The sequence below is a fragment of the Sardina pilchardus genome, chromosome 16 (genome assembly GCF_963854185.1).
Source record: "Sardina pilchardus chromosome 16, fSarPil1.1, whole genome shotgun sequence".
In the NCBI taxonomy this organism is placed as follows: domain Eukaryota; kingdom Metazoa; phylum Chordata; class Actinopteri; order Clupeiformes; family Clupeidae; genus Sardina; species Sardina pilchardus.
The window spans coordinates 3,575,226-3,595,828 of NC_085009.1; the positions used below are offsets into that span (position 1 = coordinate 3,575,226).

General features: G+C 42.7%; 1 protein-coding gene across 1 annotated transcript in view; it reads right to left on the bottom strand.

Moving 5' to 3' along the window:
• Positions 1-14,952: 14,952 nt before the first annotated feature.
• The window catches only part of tesk1b (testis associated actin remodelling kinase 1b), a 19,205-nt gene continuing 13,554 nt past the window's right edge, over positions 14,953-20,603 (bottom strand). Inside the window, exons 7-11 of the mRNA XM_062516491.1 lie at positions 20,077-20,161; positions 19,293-19,376; positions 17,217-17,303; positions 16,867-16,966; positions 14,953-16,610 (exon numbers count right to left, since the gene is read on the bottom strand). Of these exons, the coding sequence (XP_062372475.1) occupies positions 15,133-16,610; positions 16,867-16,966; positions 17,217-17,303; positions 19,293-19,376; positions 20,077-20,161 (1,834 nt within the window). The 3' untranslated portion in view covers positions 14,953-15,132. The remainder of the gene's footprint in view (positions 16,611-16,866; positions 16,967-17,216; positions 17,304-19,292; positions 19,377-20,076; positions 20,162-20,603) is intronic.

The window sequence follows — 20,603 nt, forward strand, 5'->3', positions numbered from 1 at the left end:
CGTGTGATGGGGCGTGAAGACTAGGAAGATGGTGTACTGAACATACATGCACACACACACACACACACATACACCCAGTTCCCCTGAGGACAGACAGGACCTGCACAATAAACCACATCCTCTTGATTTTTTGCTTTACAATGTCAAAAAAGCGTCTCATCCATGACAGGGTCTTCATCAGACTGCACCAATGGGGGTGAATTGAGTGTTTGGGCTAAAATTGGGTATTTGTTAACTGCAATAATTTTGAATAAGTCAGTTTGTGTGTCGCTTGAGAAGTTTGTTAGTTTGTTCCCCATTGCACAAGCTGTGGTTAGTCGTTGATACTTAGTCAGGGAGTGAGTCACTTTCTCCAGGACCAGGCTCCCTTCTCCTCTTACCCTCCTTTACTCCCCCATTTTCTTTCCTCCCTCTCGTTATTAATCACGTTTAGTGTCGTATTCTTTAGCAGACTTAACAGAGAACTCTTAATCTACTCTTACTGTATTTTGTGTACATTGCTTCACACAACATCTACATAGAGATGGTATTGGAGGGGAAAGTACATAATTAGGTTTGAGAGTTAATATTAAGTGTAAATGTTTTTCCACACTGATCATTGGACAACTTATTGGAAGCAAATGCATACTGTAAATGTCAAAAGACTTTTAGTGAGAAAGTTGTAAAAAAATTTCAACACAGATGTACTTAAATATTCCTCAGTAGATAAAGTGAGAGAAGTAAGAGAGTGATATGTGGTATCAAGAATCAAAAGTAATCTTTTCTACAATAACTTCAGAAATACCCTGAATATAAAATATATAAAACATAATATATAAATAGCCTAATATTTAAGATGAATATTTCAGCTCATTTTAGAAATATTCAAATTTGAAGTCCAGAGAATGATCAAATATGTCAGTTACTACAGTTGGTAATATGATGTGTCAACAATGTGTCAAAACAATCTGACAGGCTTAGAAAAAACACGTCTATGGGCCTGAGGTGGTTAGCCACACGCTGTATAGAATTCATTTGAAGAGGACTTGTCACCATGGTTTCATGGCCTTTGCGTTGTGGCTAGAGTGCAATGACACCCTGGCTCTCTCACTTCTGTTCTGTTTGAGTATGTGGTGAAGTTGAGCGGTGTGTAACCCTATTCCTTTGCTAGGAGAGCTGTCAACAAGAAACCTGACATTTAATGTTTTTCTTTTTGCTTTGTTTTTTTTTAAATGGCCAGTCATTAGTGGATGTGAATCAATAGTGAGTGACCAATACCGCACTTTTTAAAGGTCAGCTCACCACTATACAGAGCCAGCCAGACTTTCTCTCTCACACACACACAGACACACACACCCCAAAAAAAGTTGAGCACATGCTCACACACACAAACATTTTCTCCTCTCGCACACTCACATCAGCTAGCCCAGCCACAGCTAGCTCTGTGGTTTGGATTTCCACCCCAGTCAACGCTTCTGCTCCACACGACAGGTGTTGTTCATCTCCAGCTGAACGCAAATCAAGCGTTAGCGCTTTCTTCTGCAGGGGTGGCTTCCGACTGGTTGATTAATGCCTTCAAGTTGGCCCGTACCAGCCATTATTTAATTTAGTCTCAAGTTGGGACCCGCGTCATTTCCCAGAACATTTCTGCTTGTGATTTACACATTTGTATTTTTCCACTTAAGAGCATTTTGCTGTTGAATAATCACAACAAAGGGAGACATTCATCCAGCTAGTCCCTTCACATAAGCTTCGATCTCATCTACAGTAGATTAGGTCCACCTATGAAATGTCCCTCACCCCCTCCATTTCTGCATGGTACAACTCAGCTTCGTCCTTCCTAGTGGAAATCTCACATCCGGACTGTACCATTAGTCCTTCGTCTAGGTAAACCCAGTCTATCTCCTCACCCATCCCCAGTCTCAGAGAGCTGAGCGGGATATCCATGCCATCTAGGGGAGACGTGAACCCTTCCCCATATTGGAGTCCCCTGTCCGTCTGTACCTCTGAGTCCCAGCTGCCCTGTCGAAACAGGGGGGTCTGAGGGACCTCCAGGCCTTCCGGCACAGACCCCCCAGTTCCAGAGCCACGTGCATCCCAGGGAGGCTGCTTGGAGAAGGAGCTGGAGTAGTACTGGTGCTGGCCCGGGCTGGGTGGTGGGAGCTGAGTGACGGTGGGCTGGGGGTCACAGCTGCAGAGGGAGATGATGGAGGGGCTGTCCTCGGCAGACAGCACGCCAGCGGCCACAGGTAGGCCGGGCACGGGCTCAAGGAGACCTGCCTTGAGACACACACATGTATGTATCTGTACATTTCCATTTAAACACACACACACGTATGCAACTGTACATGTACATTTACACACACGTACATACACATATATGCAAATGTTGTGTTCTGATCTAAACTGGCAGTGGATACTTCATACTTCTTCATAGTGACTAGTGACTCTGGTAGAGAGACTACTGTTCCATGGTTTATGTGTGTTTTGTCTGTCTTATGCCACAGGATGCCAAACGTTCAGTGTCTAGTGTCTATTTGCCTACATGTGTAAAACACACTGATACAGGGGTGTCAAACTAACTTTGATTCAGGGGCCACATACAGCTGTCAGTGTGTGTGAATGTCTTTTGGACAACTGTCAAGTCAGCAGTCTTCCCCATTTTCATTTCATTTTTTTCATTTATTTATTTAAAGGACAGTGCACATTAATCAACATTACTGTAAATGTGCCAGTGTTAGCCAGCTGGCTAATTTTCAACTGTAGTCCTTTGGCAAGATGTTAATACTAGGCACAAGTGGCTAAATAAAGAGCATATTAAATCACACAGCAATTGATATACAACAATAAAACAGACAGCCATAGGACTGGTTCCATTAAAACATAAAAACATAAGATATAACCATACAGCCATACATCCCTTAGGGGATCAATAACATAACCATCTATCCATCTTACTATCATACATACACTAAGGGTTACAGGACAGCTAATAGAGGCAGACAACCATGTATTATGAAAGGTGCTCACATTTTTGCATGGTCAAAAGCCAGTCCTTAAGATGGTGTGTGAATGTATGATGAGAGGTGGAATTTCTAATGTGCACTGGCAATTGGTTCCATAGTTTAGAGGCTCTCACAGAAAAGCATAATTGGCCAAAGGAACTGGACCTAAGAAGGACTGCACAGTCCCCTCTTAAGGCAGACCTTGTGGTTCTGCTGCTAGATGACTTCTGCTGTATAAAAGTGCAGAGTGGTGGGGGAGCCTTCCCATTAATGATCTTAAAAATTAGGCATGCATCACTGTATTTTAAAGTATTTTCCCAACTGAGCAAGTTATATTTGTTAAGAATGTTACAGTGGTGGTAAAGTTTGGGTTTTTTATCCAGGGTTTTGAGTGCTTGTTTGTGAAGTGACAAAATAGGCCTTAATGTTGAGCTACATACCTGGGTCCAGCTTGTCATACAATATGTTAGGTGAGGGGTTATCATAGCATTCATGTAAAGCTTTGCTACTGATGTTGTCAAACAGTTCCTTATATACCTAAAATTTGCTAGGTTATATTTGGTTATTTGCACTACCTTTCTCACTTGATGTTTAAATGATAGAGTGGAGTCAAGAATAATGCCTAGATATTTAAACTGTGTAACTGTTTGAATGACCTCCCCAGACACACAGACATTGGGTTCACAGTGAGATACAGTGTTGCTTTTGCTAAAGAACATACAGACTGTCTTCTTAACATTGAGATACAGCTGTGAGCAAGTAAGCCATTTATGTACATGTACCATTATATCGCTGAGCTTGGCAGCCGCTTGGGCTTTAGTTTTTGCATGAACATATATGACTGTATCATCAGCATACATCTGAACCTCACATCCAGTGCACACTGATGGCAGGTCATTTATGTAGATGCTGAACAGAATAGGGCCCAGGACAGATCCCTGGGGAACACCCAATTCGTTCTTCAGGGGTGGCGATGTCTCACCACTGACTCTCACACACTGAACTCTATTCGACAGGTAAGATCTCATCCAGTCAGTAACACTGGTTGAAAAGTTAAAATAAGACATTTTGTGGATTAGTATTTCATGATTGACAGTATCAAAAGCTTTTTTCAAATCTAAGATTGCTCCAACTACAGTGCCTATAGAAAGTCATCATACCCTTTTGAAATAATTACTTTTTTTTGTCTTACAGCCTGAAATCAAAACCCATTTTAAAAAAAATCTTTTCCAGTTTTATTTACAAATTTAGCTGTACAACATCAAAATAATGAAAAAAAAGTAAACAGTTCTGAAAATTAATAAAAAAATAAAAAACTAGAATAACAGGGTTGGAAAAGTCATCATACCCCTGACTTAATACTTTGTAAAGCTTCCTTTTGCTTGCATTACAGCCATCAGTCTATTTGGATATGTCTCTATTATAGCTTTGCACACCTAGATAGGGGAATATTTGCCCAATTTTCCGTGCAGAAATGTTAAAATTTAGTCAAATTCTGTAGGGAATGGCGATGGACTGCTCTCTTCAAGTCAATCCACATATTTTCTATAGGATTTAAGTCAGGGCTCTGACTTTGCCACTCAAGGATATTCACCATCCTATCCTTAAGCCACTGCTTTGTTCTTTTGGCAGTATGTTTAGGATTATTGTCGTGTTGGAAGGTGAATGACCTCCCCATCCTCAGCTGTCTAGGAGAGGGACGCAGGTTTTCCTCAAGAATTTTGGTGTACTTGGCAGCATCCATTTTCCCTTCTATCCTGACCAATTGCCCAGTCCCCGCTGAAGAGAAACATCCCCAAAACATAATGTTGCCCCCACCATGCTTCACAGTAGGTATGGTGTGTTTTGGGTGTGTTTGGGTCTGTATACTGTGTTTGGTTAGCGCCTGGAGCTCAGTCCAAAAACTTCAATCTTAGTCTCCAAAAAGTTCGATCTTAGTCTCATCTGACCATATAAGCTTTTTCCACATGGTAGCAGAATATTCCAGATGTGTTTTTGCACTGAACTCCAAGCGCAATGTTTGGCGAAAACCAACACAGTACACCACCAAAAACACACCATACCTAGTGTGAAGCATGGTGGGGGCAACATTATGTTGTGGGGATGTTTCTCTTCAGCGGGAACTGGGCAATTGGTCAGGATAGAAGGGAAAATGGATGCTGCCAAGTACACCCACATTCTTAAGGAAAACCTGCGTCCCTCTCCCAGACAGCTGAGGATGGGGAGGTCATTCGCCTTCCAACACGACAATAATCCTGAACATACTGCCAAAAGAACAAAGCAGTGGCTTAAGGATAGGATGGTGAATATCCTTGAGTGGCAAAGTCAGAGCCCTGACTTAAATCCTATAGAAAATATGAGGATTGACTTGAAGAGAGCAGTCCATCGCCATTCCCTACAGAATTTGACTAAATTTTAACATTTCTGCACGGAAAATTGGGCAAATATTCCCCTATCTAGGTGTGCAAAGCTATAATAGAGACATATCCAAACAGATTGATGGCTGTAATGAAAGCAAAAGGAAGCTTTACAAAGTATTAAGTCAGGGGTATGATGACTTTTCCAACCCTGTTATTCTAGTTTTTAATTTTTTATTAATTTTCAGAACTGTTTACTTTTTTTCCATTATTTTGATGTTGTACAGCTAAATTTGTTAATAAAACTGGAAAAGATTTTTTTTTTAAATGGGTTTTGATTTCAGGCTGTAAGACAAAAAAGTAACTATTTCAAAAGGGTATGATGACTTTCTATAGGCACTGTATACCTCCTTTGTCCACTTGTGACTTAATGTTTTCCACAAGGAAACAATTAGCTGTCTCAGTGGAGTGATTGGCTCTAAAACCAAATTGCATCGGGTGCAGTTTAAAAGGACTACTGTTAAGATGCTCAGTCAATTGCTCAGCCACACATTTTTCAGAGATCTTAGACATGATGGGTAGAATACTAATTGGCCTATAGTTATTCATATCAGTTCTATCTCCTGATTTATGGACTGGCACAACAATGGCAGACTTCCAGTCATTTGGGAATTTTCCCTCCTTAAAAGAAGTGTTTATGATTTTAGTAACAGGCCCTGTAAAGGAGGAAGCATGTTTCTTTAAAAACATGGAATCCAGCCCAAATATGTCTTTTGATGTGGAGTTCTTGATAGAGGTAATTATAGACTGTACCTTGGGTTCAGAAATGTCAGTCAAAGTGAAGACTGGCTGTGATACATCAATTGGTGAAGAGTGTAGTGGACCACTTATGGGACTATGCACAGTCAATCTCACAGAATTGACAAAATGGCTATTAAGAACAGTCACTATTTCAGCTGGTTCCTTATATAGGGTACCATTGTCTTTAATCTCCAGCTGCTTTGTTGCTTTATTATGTCCTTTCCCTGTTAGTTTATGCAGACAATCCCAGACCTGTTTATGATTACCCTTAGCGTCCCGTATGAGGTCAACAAAGAAGTTAGATTTAGCTGCCCTAATTTCCTTTATCACTTTATTTCTCAAGGACACAAATATATGCCTGTCGGTCAATGAGTTGGACTTGAGAGAGTGTTTTAAAGCATTATCCCTATCCTATCCCATGATTGTGTAGCCTACAGAAGATATACTGCCTTCAGGACCCGCCTTTTAAAAGTCCCGACCTCCGAAAAACATGATGAGATCATGAGATCAGTTCGGAAAATAAATACAGGAAACACAATAAACATTATTAGAACTGCTTACTTGAGCAAGAAGAAAGAACATGTCTTGGGCGAGTGTTTCTATCTATGTTGTTAATTTAGTGACAAATGACCTTGCCTATTTGTAACAACAGTGAAACTCACCTTGTCTTGTTGCAAGGGAGGCCGCCATGGTTGGAGAATATGATAGGTACGTTGGACAACTCGGTGCACAAAACTTCTGCATAAGAAGGCGTTCAAGTCATTTTTCCGCTAACGGAGGTCAGAATTTTCGAAGGTCCGATGTGGCATGAAGACACCAGAGACCATTTAATGGACTTTTTTCAGGGGTTTTGAGTTAATTAGCTGATTAGAGTGTGGTCTTCAATATTGAACCTTTTCACAATATTCACATTTTCTGAGATAGGGTGTGGGTAGAGTGGGGGAAAATGCCCCCTTGAGGTAAAACGCCCCCCGTCTGTTTCTCCCATAATAATCACTAGATGCAGTCAAGTTATATTTTTACTGTTGCCCTGCATCCCATTGACTACGGGGACACACATATATCCACTGTGAAGTTTACGCTCGCGACGTAGTTGAAGGAAGACTGATTTCATGGTAAAATGTCGTAATTTTCGGTGGTCAGTTAAGGAGTGTAGGCTATGTTAGTTTAGTAAAGGTGTACTTGGCTGCTGGTAAGCCTAATCTATGAATTAAATATAGTATCTTACAATTCATTTATTGCTTAACAGCTTGCCTGTTGATTTGGCTATTAATGTATGAAGCAAATAGTTTTTTTAGGAGGGGGCATTTTACCTCACCCATGGGGGGCATTTTGCCCCACTGCTGGGGTAAAACGCCCGCTTTGTATGCATTTTATTTTTTAAAAAAATCTAAAGAAATATAAAGTCTAGGAAGTTTTCATAGTTGGTTTATAATTAATGTCATTGCCACTTATAACCATGATAATAATTCAGAACACATTTAGCTTTTGTTTTCACAGTAAGGCCACATTTTCCTTAAGGGGGGCGTTTTCCCCCACTCTACCCCTACTGAATTTGGGGTTTTCATTAGTTGTCAGTTATAATCATCAAAAGTTTCACTTTTTGAACAGAATTACTGAAATAAATGAACTTTTTCATGATACTCTAATTATACGATAAGTACCTGTATGCTATCGTAAAACTGAGTGACAACTTTTCTGCGGCCTTGCAACATTTGATCTAATATCATTCTGTGTAATATCCACCATAATGGCCTGATCCCACACCCATTCCGGGCATTTAAATATTTATACTGTACTATATAAGTTTATAACCACACACACATGATCCATTTTTAGTGTTTTACAACGCAATGCTTCCTGGTGCAAAATACAATGAAATGCCCAGACATCTGGTCCTCCGTTTGCGGCCAATACTTTCTCTCTGAATTTTATCGCAACACCTGCCTTTCTCCTGACCATGATGGGCGCCATCTGTAGCCAAACTGACTCCGAAGATGTAATTTGCTGTTAGCTGCTGAATTGAGCATTTTGGTTGAAAATGCTAACTCCTCACAGGAATGGGCTAGAGATCTACTTTTTTACATCCTCAGAAATGTAGGCCTATTGTCTGCAAGTCTGGAGCCGGATTAAACGATTTAGCAGGCCGCATCCAGGACTCGCAACCATGTCCGTTTGACACCCCTGCACTAATATCAATGAGACAAATGAGAGTGAATGTGTTCTTGTCTGGTCTGACTAAGCAATTGTGTGTGTGTGTGTGTGTGTGTGTGTGTGTGTCTGTGTCTGTGTCTGTGTCTGTGTCTGTGTCTGTGTGTATATATATATATGTGTGTGTGTGTGTGTGTGTGTGTGTGTGTGTGTGTGTGTTTGTGTGTGTGTGTGTGTGTGTCACTACCAGTGCTTGTGGAAGGAGGTACTCTGATGCATGTGATTTTCGGCTCCGCAGGTATACAAGCACAAGGGGTATGAAGAAACATATGCTCAATGCTGTACCCAGCAATATGGGCCTCAAGTCTGCTAACACAGAGATAAACAAATATGATATATTAAAACAGATATGACAAACAAATAGCATTCACTGCGTTTCTTATCAGATTGATATAATTATTTGTATAAACCTTTCATGTTCTTTACAATGGAAAAAACATTTGCTTGTGTTTTTAGTCATTTTCTATTAGTTCCCTGTTGTTTCCGGATTACCTTATATGCACTTTACCATGGATAAATAAATATCATGTTTTGTTATTTACGCACATTGAAAAACAAGAAAAAAGGCCACACTATGCATAATCACCATTTATTCAAACGCGTCTGTGTGAATAAATGGTGATTATGCATAGAGCGGCCTTTTTTCTTGTTTTTCAATGTTAGTTTATACTTTGGTCAGCACTCTAAAAAACGTTATAAGTCTTGAGTGAAGCCTGCTCCTACTCTTACGAACTTGTTATTTACACACAACATGTTTGTGCAGTGTACACATGGTGTGACTAATACACATACAAATTACGGTAGGCTAATGATCATATTTCCTGTAGGTTCCCTGTTGTCTACTGCTTACCTACAGGAAGTGTGTCCAGCTGTTGGCAGACTGGCTGAGAGGTGGCAGAGGATCTGAAGGTGGCCACAACACAGTACTCCTGACCTGGAACCAGGCCTCCAAATTCTACACTGAACTCATCGCAGTTGTCGTTGTCGTCGCCATCCTCGTCGTCGTCATCGTCGTCATCGTAGTCATCGTCGTCACAATGGTTCACGGATATGTTACGGGTCTGAGGAGAGAAACCAGCAAGCACAATAAAAGAGACAGCAGGGTAGGTACGTATGAGTCATCTGTTTACCCTGTATCTAACTAATACATTTATTTTATTTAGTAAGTCTATAACTAAATTACTATTTTAGGCGTTACTTTACTTTAAACGGTGTATTTTGATGTTAATGTTTATTGATGTCATTGTAAGCTGCTTAGGACAAGAGTGTCAGCTTAGAAGAAATTTTCTTCAAAAAAAGATTGTAAGAGAAATAGAAATTGGAGAATTTTGTCAAGTAGAAGGTAAAAGAAGATGAAAATATTTTTTATGGAATTTAATGTTAATCGCTGTTCCCATAGCAATTCTAAAGGAAGTGAAGCACATTGAAAATGTCAAACAGACGGTGAAAGATGGAGACAGAGAGGGAGTGAGTGAAATGGTGCTGGGATGAATGTTGGTTTCTACCTCCCTCTCTGTCGGCCGCTGTCTGTTGAACAGGGTCGTTGTGACGACACTAGTATCGTACAGGAAAATCAACACGGAGCAGCTTCCTCGGAACTCCTTACACAGGGCCTCAGGGGCTCGGGGACACTTGACCTCCACCACAATATGGGGTGTCCAGACATCTTTGCCACGGTCCTCAACCCGCAATGACAGAGAGGGGGCACTGAATCCTCCCAAACCTGTCCGTTTGGCAAGGTGAAAGTAGAGAATTCAGTATAGAATTAATAGTCGGTGCAGAATTCCAGGTAAAGCATAAAACTGAGGGCAGAAGCACAGCCCAGTGTATACATGTGGAACTGCAGATCACAACAGAACAGTACCCAACAATAGAGAAAAATAATTCAACAGGGAGGGAAGTAGATACTGAGAGAGTGATGAGGTTGAGAGAGAGGCAGGAGGAGATAATCACCTGGGTTATACGGAAGGCTGTCCATCCACTGGACGAGCCCGTGCCTTTCCTCCACTCCCAGCCGGACAAGATGAGGGTGGTAGACAGTGATCTCCCGAGACAAGTCACAGCTCAAAGATGAGATCTTATCACACTGGGCCACAGCCCTCCAGGGCTCACTGGGACACACGCGCGCACAAACACACACACACACACACACACACACACACACACACACACACACACGCACAAATAACTTCAGTTGGCAAATGTGGTCAAGTGTACTTCTGATCTTGTGAGTGTGAAGTGAAAGTGGTTGTAGTTACTGTATGTGGGTCATCGACAAATAAGGCTTTTAAAAACATGTTTTCAAAATAATCTTTAAAAATGAACAAAATGCATTTTTTTTTAAGTTGGAAGACTGTGTATAAACAAACATAAAATGACTGTTCAACATTTACAGGGGGTTTAAATAAAGTTTTAGACTGCATTTGCAATTTCACCACCCAAAAAATGTCAGGTGGTGCAACCAAAAGTTTCTTATGGAAAAAAAGGCCCACACTTGTCTTTTTTTTGTAAGCATATTTGAGTGTCGACAGTGCTTAGGAGAAATCCGGCGAGTTTTCACATAGATCTCTTTTTCTCAAGGTCACCGAGTACTATCAGTATGAAACAAAATTAAAACAATCGGTTTTACCCAGCTTGAGAGTTACAGCCAGCAGCTAACACAGTCAGGCAGCTACAGTACAGTGCTACACTCAGAGACGGTTTATAAATTAACTAGACAATCTTTGCTACACTCTGTGGGCATGTACTGTAGCCTACATGGGGGCAGGTATTTTGTTTTCCCAACATCCAACTTTACATTTAAAATGTGAATAAATACTTTACAAATTTTAAAACGTGTATTGTTTAATAGAATAATTAGGTACAACCCTTTTTTAAAAAAAAAATAAATAAAAATTCAGTTCATCCATTAAATTTTCCAATTCAATATAGTTTTAAATGGGTTGTATCTAGGCTGGGTAAACCCTGCCTGATCTGCTAGCGATTTGGATTTTGCCCAGCAACTCAGGCTGGAAACCTGAAATCTGGAAATCTATCTCTCCTGCTTCCTGTCCACGTTTGCTGGGTCCAATCACAAACTAGCTTATCTAAAAGGCGCACTCAGATCGTTGGTCTGATTGGTTGAAGGACTATCCAAATGTGTACAGAGTCATTTGAACTATGCTCATTGATCACACCTCTTGTGCAGTAGAAATAAAGCGCTAGACTAACATTCTATCTCAAAAGATTGAGCTTAGTATGGTGATAACCAGACTAGGTTGTACCACCTGATATGTAAACTGTACAATTCAAACTATGAAGAGAAAGTAGCTATTTTTCTATCAATATGTAAGAAAGATTTACAAACGTTTCACTCGTCAGTAAAGGTCACTTGGGGGTCAAGATGAAGGATGCAGGTGGCGACATCAAGTGGAATCCCCCTAATATCCAGTTTACTCTTTTCTCTCTTCAATTCAAAATAAACGTTCTATGAATGTGGTTCCCCCAGCACTTACATCGCACATATGCAACTTTCCGGACAATCAATTTTCCAAATAATTTAAGAGCTAGTAAACAAGTCAATAAAATAATAACTAAAATAAAATAATGAAAATATGTCCCCACATTTATTTTTAATATCCTTTGATAGCAGTGTCCTTTTAAATTCTATATTCAATACATTTTACATGGTGCACCTGCTATTTTGAGGGTTTGAGATGACAAAACATGAGATACTGTATATAAAATTGATAAATAGAAAATATCGAGGGCTGAGAACCAAAGGGGCGTAAGTGGGCAGCCGTGGTGTACTGGGCTTCGGGCTTGTAACCGGAGGGTTGCCGGTTCGATCCCCGACCAGTCCACCATGGCTGAAGTGCCCTTGAGCAAAGCACCTAACCCCACCTAACCCCTCACTGCTACCCGAGCACCACTGGTTGGGCAGGCACGTGAAACTGCTCTGGGTTAATGTGTGATTCACCTCACTGTGTGTGTGCTGTGTGTGTTCACTAATTCTGTTAAATTGGGTTAAATGCAGAGAAACAAATTTGCCTCACGGGATCAAAAAAGTATACATTCTATTCTGAGTGACATTTTGTTATAAATATCACCTGAAAGCTCTTGATGAGCTCTTTCTAACTGACAGAGTAGACTGATAGAAGTAAAATATTGATGAGCTCTTTCTAACTGACAGAGTAGACTGATAGAAGTAAAATATTTATAAATATTACGTTATTGAACAAAAACCAAAGGTCTTTAACTGTGAACATATAGAAGCAGTTAGATTTGTTTTGGCTCTCCTGTAAAGTTGGTGAAATGTCACTTACGCCCCTTTGGTTCTCAGCCCTCAATATGTTCAAATTATACAGGTTTTATAATATAAAACTATGGTTGCTATCAATCATTTCAAATTATTTTAAAATGGACTCGGACACAGAAATCGGCATGTCACGTCATTGACCCGTATGTGTAAGTGTGTGGGAGTATATGCTGTAAGTGAGGCCCACTAGCTGGATGGACTGAGCTTATCTCCAGCTTTCCAATCCTCCACCTCAGCCACACAACCCCCTCCCCTCCCTTTTTCATGGTTCTCTTTCTCTTTAAACCACACAACCACTCTCTCTCCCCTGCCCTCTTGTCTTGTTCACTTACTCATTAACACACACACACACACACACACACACACACACACACACCTCTGTTGCTTATCTTACTCTCCTTTGATTCACAAGCCCACTTTCGTTTTCTCAAGCTTTCCATGGCTAATGCGCCTCCTCCCTATACAGCTCTTCACTTCCATTCCATCCACTGAGTTTTACTTTCTATTATCAGCAATTGATACCTCCGCCCCTCTGTCTCTCTCTCTCTCACACACACACACAGTTTCCAGGTCTGTTTCAGACAGATGTTACAGTGAATGTAACTTGACCTTTACAGTTTTAGATGACACACACACACACACACACACACACACACACACACACACACACACACACACACACACACACACACATACTGATTTGTCTCAATTTGGATGTATGTGTATGACATTTTTCGTGCTCTCAGTCTGGAGATAAAAAATCATGTACACAAACACACACATCCTCCATTATGTTCTAATGATCTGGAATTATGCTTTTGACAGATGCACACACATACTGTACACACAGACACACACACCCTTACCTTTGCGCTTTCATTTTAATTTCAACTGTGAAGGTGGTATTTGGCATGAGTCCAGTGCAATTCCACTGCAAAAACCCAAAGAAATCCAGCACACTCAAGTGAGGGTCACATTTACCAGACACCAGATCTGCAACACACAAACATGCATGCACAAAAGCATGTAGAGTTTTAGATGAAAGACACATTCAGCTAGGTCTGGGGAATGAACCAAACCTTTCACCTATTACTGACAAAACGTTATGAATCAGTAGCGCATCGTAATAAATCCCTTTATCTTATATTGCACAATAGACAGAGCTTATAAACAAGTCAAGGTGTTACTAAAAATGCATCCAAAGAAAATGGCTTCATATCTTCAAACTCAAAGCCAATTTAATATACTTTGTTTGGGGCATTTGATTTTCGTGTGACAGGGTTTCATCAGCCAAATACATTTAAAAACATGAATAAATAAAATAATAAATGAGTACACGTGAACACGGGCACACACACACACACACACAAACTCACCTATGTTGCATAAAGCCAAGGAAAGATTCAGCCAGAGAATCCCAATCTGGAAAAACCTCACCAGCATGGCAATGCCAAAAGTGCTGAAGTAGATTGGCTTCCAGTGAATGTGTGCCTACCACCTGACAGACTGAGTCACAACAGCAGCGTAGCAGAAACCTAGTAAACCACCATCTCCACTCATACGCATGAGTGTGCAAGCACACATACACACACACACACACAGAAACCCCAGGGGGTGTGATTCAGGGCAAAACTAAAACTGAGGAGTTCAGTTGAAATGAAAGAATTGATTATGGCTGCAATTACTTGAAGAAACAAGTAGCATGAAGGAGCAGATACCACTCTCTGCTGGAATCCGTATTCAATTTCAAATAAAAAATAAATAAATAAAAATAAAATAATAATGAAAAAAATATATATTATATATATTTAATTTTGTTTCCATCACTGGGGTTCTGTGCTTAACAAGCTATACAAGTAAGATCTTCATCTAGTCCCCTCCACAAGTATTGGGACACATGCTAAATTTGACTATAAAGAGGAATGTAAAAATCATCGTTTGGAAATTGATCTTAATGCCTCAAATGAGGAAAAAATTAGGAAATAATCCAACCTTTAAGTACATCTATTTTCTTTGTATCCCAAATAAATGTTTTCCTTAAAGTACAGGGGTCATAAGCATTGGAACGCCTATGTTAACCCTATGTGTTAAAATTCCCATAAAGGCAGGCAGATTTTTACATTTTTTATATGCCAGTTATTTCATGGATCCAGGATACAATGCACCCTGATAAAGTCCCCTTGGCCTTTGGAATTAAAATAGAGACAGACAAAAACACAGACACAGACACACTTTGAGACATGAAGGGGAAAAAAGGCAACACATCTGGGGATTATTTTCAGGCAGAAAAAGACTGAAGATGGCAAGTCAAGTCTCTTTATTTATTCAATCCAGTCATGAAAACAAAATAAATTTTCCCATCTCAGAAAACAAAAACAACAATTCAATAATATTTATATTAATAATGCAGGTGCTTCAGAAGAAAATACAGACTGTACAACATGAATTCAAACCAGCGCGCTCACTAAAGTCCATTTCACCCTCACACATTCTTCTGCGCATTCAGAGCTGGGCGTTTACTTGTGGGCGGAGCTGGGCAGAGCAGTCCCTGATTGGCTGTGGAGTCTCTGTTGAGGTTTTTATAGGCTGGCGTGGAGCGGGAGGCGGGTGCGCGGATACAGAGCGAAGGCAGTCTTAGACCAGCCAGGCAGCAACCGGGGCAGGAAATGACCTCATCGTACTCAGGTGAGGGACTGTCAAACGGAGTCTGAGTGGTGCTCGTGGAGGTGGGGTGGTAGCCATTGATCCCACCTCCCCAACCCACAGGCTGTGTGATTGGGCCGTTGTTGTTGTCATGAGTGTCTAAAGACGGAGGGCTGTTGGAGAGGGGGGAACTCCAGCCATTTGAGAGAGACTCCACTCCACTACCATCCAGTGCGCCACAAGGAATGTTGCCATCTAGATTCAAATGTACACCAGCACTCTCTAGTGTCTTGGAGGGAGCACTGCAGTCTTTTGGAGGCCGCTTCCCAGCGTCGCCTGGAGTTCGGGACGTAGTGCTGCTGTCCAGGTGCAACCGTTTGTCAGCAGTGCCCTCTGGTGGCTCAGGGGAGGCCCTGCAGTCCATCGGCTCCCCAGAAGCCTCAGCCTCCTCTCCCTCCTTCTCCTCCTCCATCACTAGCTCCAGGGAGGGGAACTCCAGGCCAGAGTCGTCCACTGGAGCCTGTGCACTCGTCCCCTCTTCCTTTTCTCCATGCTCAGCGCCCCCCTCTCCTATGTGCTCTGGGCTGCCGAGATCCACGTCCTCCACTCCCCGAACCAGAGTCTCCCTGTCAGCCACAGCCTGCTGTGATTGGTCCGCAGCAGCTGTGTGACCCAGATCTGCAACAGTGCTAATGAGTGTTAGCGCCAAGCTCTTGGGGCGATTGTCCAGGGCACGGTCGTCAGCAGACAAGCCCAACGCCATCCCATGGGGTACGGCGTGAACAGCTGGACTTTCGGAGTTCCTCACACGGGAAGACTGATCCACAGGCCTGGCTGGGTCCGTGTCAACTTTGTTTGGTAAGATGCGACAAGCGGGGTTTTCGTTTGGTGAGTCCATCTCACTGTCGCTGGTCGGAGCGTCCGTCCTCTTCCCGGTGGGGCATGCTGTCGTCCCATTGGGTAGGAGGGTAAGCGGGGGGTTGCATGGCAGCGACTGGGTGCGCCGGTGGGCCCTCGGAGAGTTTCGCCCACAGTGGCTCGGGTCGGACGGGTCGGGGGGCGGAGGAAGGTCAAAGGTCAACGAGATGACAGACTTGCTGGGCGTGTCAAAGAGTTTGATCCGGCCCCCCTTCAGGTCTTCTCTCTGGGAGAAGGGGTTGACCCGAGTCAGGGGTGCTGTCTGGGGAGAGGGCTGGGTCAGTCGAGGGGGCGTGGTCAGGGATAGCATGTCTGATTGGCTGTAGGACAGGTGAGGGTCGCCAGGGCAACAGAGGGACTGCCTCCTCTCCATGATGATATCGAGAGAGGCTGTAGAGTCTGTTAAAGCAGGACAGAGAAGTAGGAAACAACTGTTTTACAAAAGGCTGAAATGGAGGATTGGAAAGCTGAAGGCACCACATCACTCACACAGTAAACATCCAACAAAACAAAGATATGACCAAATTTACAAATCTTTGAGTTGACACGTTCATGTGTATGTGTATGTGTGTGTGTGTGTGTGTGTGTGTGTGTGTGTGTGTGTGTGTGTGTGTGTGTGTGTATGTGTGTGTATGTGTTCGTGTTCATGTCTCACCTTCTATATTAGGCAGTTCATCTCGAGCTTCCCCCTCCCCCTGCAGCTCTCCCAGCTCACAGACTACCTCGGAGAATGAGGGACGACCTGCAGCATCCATCTAAGGGGAGAGAGGGAGGAAGAAAAGGAGTTTTCTTCTGTACAGTCTGTTTCTGTTCTGTTGTATCTTTTTTTAATTATTGGGGCCTCAATTTACGTTGACTTTACATGCACTGCACTCCTCGGCTAATAAGGACAGAGAAAATCGGTCTCAGATTGTGTGTGTGTGTGTGTGAGTATGTGTGAGTGAATGAGTGAGTGTGTGAGTGAGTGAGTGTGTGAACGAGTGAATGAGTGAGAGTGTGACTTACACTGCAGCAGATCACAGCCAGGGCGAGGAAGCCTGGTGGGCAGTCTCCCACCATGAGCTCAAACGCAGCCACGTCCAGCCCAAAGTCCTGCAGACCAGAGCGATCATATCAAATGAACAGGCATTCTCAAACACACACAGAGCTAATGATTAGCAATCATTCATTAATTCATTCAATCAATTGCGATCAACACAGATCAATGATGTCGCTTTGGGAAAATAGCCAGCATGGCTACGACCTGTACGAAGGAGAGCTGGACATCCACGTCCAACTGCTACGTCATGATGCCCCGTCCACCCCCCTCAGTCACCTTAAAGCGGGATCAGAAACCCACATTTCTCAGTGCAGGGGAAAAAGCCGTAATCCAACAGAAACCCTTGCTGTGCTGTCAGTCAGTGTATCGACAATTGCCCTTGGCAGATGGACAAGGAATTGATGTAAATTTGACTGATGAGCATCATATTCTGACGTAGCAGTGCATCGTCCTACAGGTCGCAGCGAGACATGCTTGGTTAGAGGGGCGAGCAGAGGTGTTAGCAAGAAATGGCCACCAGAGGTCACTGTGGCCATATGTGAGAGGAACCAAACGTTGTACTTTCATTTGTATCAACAGAATTACGTTGGTAATAAGTATTGCTTCACATTAACAAGTCAACCGGTGCCAAATTTCAGCACCAGAGACACATCTGGGTGAGCAAGGAGATCAAGTATGGCAAACATGACAGATGTAATATACTTTTGGCCACTATATCATTTGGCGCTGTTGCACTGTTTGACTTTCTGACGCACAGTGTAATAATGTTAGACATTATGCAGTGAAATTATACCAAAATGTAAAAATTCAACCATTTTTAGCACACATTCTATATTGACACACATCTCAAAATATAGCAGCAATGTGCGACTTCTCACTGATTTGATACAAATATAAAATTGTGGCCAGCTAAACTTGGCAGCCCCACCAGTTTCACTGGTCATGAGCCAGCTGTTCCCATTACATATTCAGGCTGAGTAAGGTAAACAAACAAGGGTACTGTTGGGCACTGGCTCCTGTGTTGATATTGTTTGAAATATGAAAGATATCCAACCCTAGTTAGAGTACAGGCCCTCGACCAAAGCTACATGCATTTAGACTTGACAGTTAAAGGACACGACTACGATGCACTTGGTGAGTCATGAACATTTTACACACACACACACACACACACACACACACACACACACACACACACACACACACACACACACACACACACACACACACACACACACACACACACACACACACACACACACACACACACACACACACACACACACACACACACACACTTTGTCCCTTGATAACACATCTCTAACTGATGTATGAGAGTTACGTAATGAGCAGAGTTGAAACAGAACCATAAAGTTCATCTCAGTCCTGGGTCAGACCAGGGTTTCATTACAGCCAGCTAATGCACAGACCGCATGGCAGAACAGCAGCCTTGCATCACTCATCGGCTCGACTTTGACCAGTACTGAATGTCCTTTGTGTAGTCGTTATAAAATAGTTTCCAGATGATCCAACATTATTTGTTTAATTCATTTTTTACAGTCTGATTTTATGTACAGAATGCACACAGCACACTGCCCTATCTGTGTTTTATACTGAATGTTTCCCCTTTAAAGGGTGATTTGGACACCAATCCTTGTACAGTAGATAGGGATCAATCATCTAGCCCATTCCCCTTACTGTAGCTTGACAACTAGAATGTCCAGTGCCCCACAATGTAAGCATGCACCATCTACCACACTGAGGAGCGAAGGAAGCCTGACTCGGGGTCATTTTGCACACTCACACACACGTGCCAAACTGTGCCTAGAATTTATTTGTTCCCTGAGTGTTGTGTGCTTGATTTCCTGATATCAATACCACCAGATAAAGTGGAGCTATCTGCGTAATAACAGCCAACATGGGCTCAAAATAACCTCTTCTGGACTCTGAGTGGACTAATAAAGGCAATTTCACATAATGTTGTAGTCGGGACACACCCTGCTTGCTTGTGTGTGTGTGTGTGTGTGTGTGTAAGATTTTACCTCAGTGCGGGGCAAGAAGTCTGGATCAGCCTTGATACGACCAATGATCTCACAGAGAATGATTCCAAATGCAAAGACATCCACCTGAATAGTGAAGGACACACACACACACACAGTGTATTGATGGCAGCTGAATAGGCGCAATGCACATTGGTCACTCTGACTTAACACAAAACACACACATTCTACACAGAATCTGTTAAACTGGACGCAGTAGGTCAGTAACAAAGCATGTGATCATATAAACAGCGAGTGCTGGTTTCGTGTGCTCTTTAGGCCAGTATTCTGGAGGTCTTTATAATGTGCTCATGCTGAACTAAAACACTTAAGTTACAGTCATTTACCATACCTGCAGTTAGTGTTTACAGTGCACACTCTCCCTGCCAATATTCCCAGTGTGTTTGTTGCCAAAGTCATGCATCAGCATTCCACAGAAATCATTCGCCGATTGATTTTCTTGCAAGCACTAATTTAATTACCATCTGTACGCTAGACCCCTTTGGCACGTAATATGTGTGTGTATATGAATGTGTGTGTGTGTGTGTGTGTGTGTGTGTGTGTGTGTGTGTGTGTGTGTGTGTGTGTGTGTGGTGTGTCAAACTTGGACTGCTATAGGCCAAATTGCTTGGCTTTTCAGACATGTCTTTACAGACTGTACTCCAGTCTCGGTCAACAGCCGGGCTATTAGCCCCAGCAAGCCAGACGATGGCCTCAGCTAGCGCTGGTCCCACAGCTGGAACAAGGCTGTGTGTGACTGAGGGGTAGTGTGGTGTTGTTGGGCTACCTTCTCATTGTACGGCTCTCCTCGCAGCACTTCTGGTGCCATCCAGTAGGGGGAGCCGACGATGGCCAGCCTGTTGGAGCAGTCACTGAGGAATGAAAACACACACACACACGCTCTGAGACCATCACTAAACCAGCCTGCGCTGGAATAGGCCAGAGCAGAGCACTGAGTGATTTGAGACTTGAGGGGGAGAGAGAGAGAGGGGAGGAGAGGAAACACTCTCTTCAGTGTTGTGACATTTGTTTTTGTATTGGTAAGTATGCAGTTGGGAACTTTCTGCATGCTTGCTGTCATCTCCAACATGGGGCACAAGGGAGAGGAAAAGAGAGGGGGAGAGGGGGAGAGGGGGAGAGAGAGAGAGAGAGAGAGAGAGAGAGAGAGAGAGAGAGAGAGAGAGAGAGAGAGAGAGAGAGAGAGAGGCGGTTAGAGAAAGGTAGAGCCAGGTAGAGCAAAGACACAGATACAGGGAGGGAGAGAGTGAGAGAGAGAGAGACGGTTAGAGAAAGGTACAGCAAAGACACACAGGC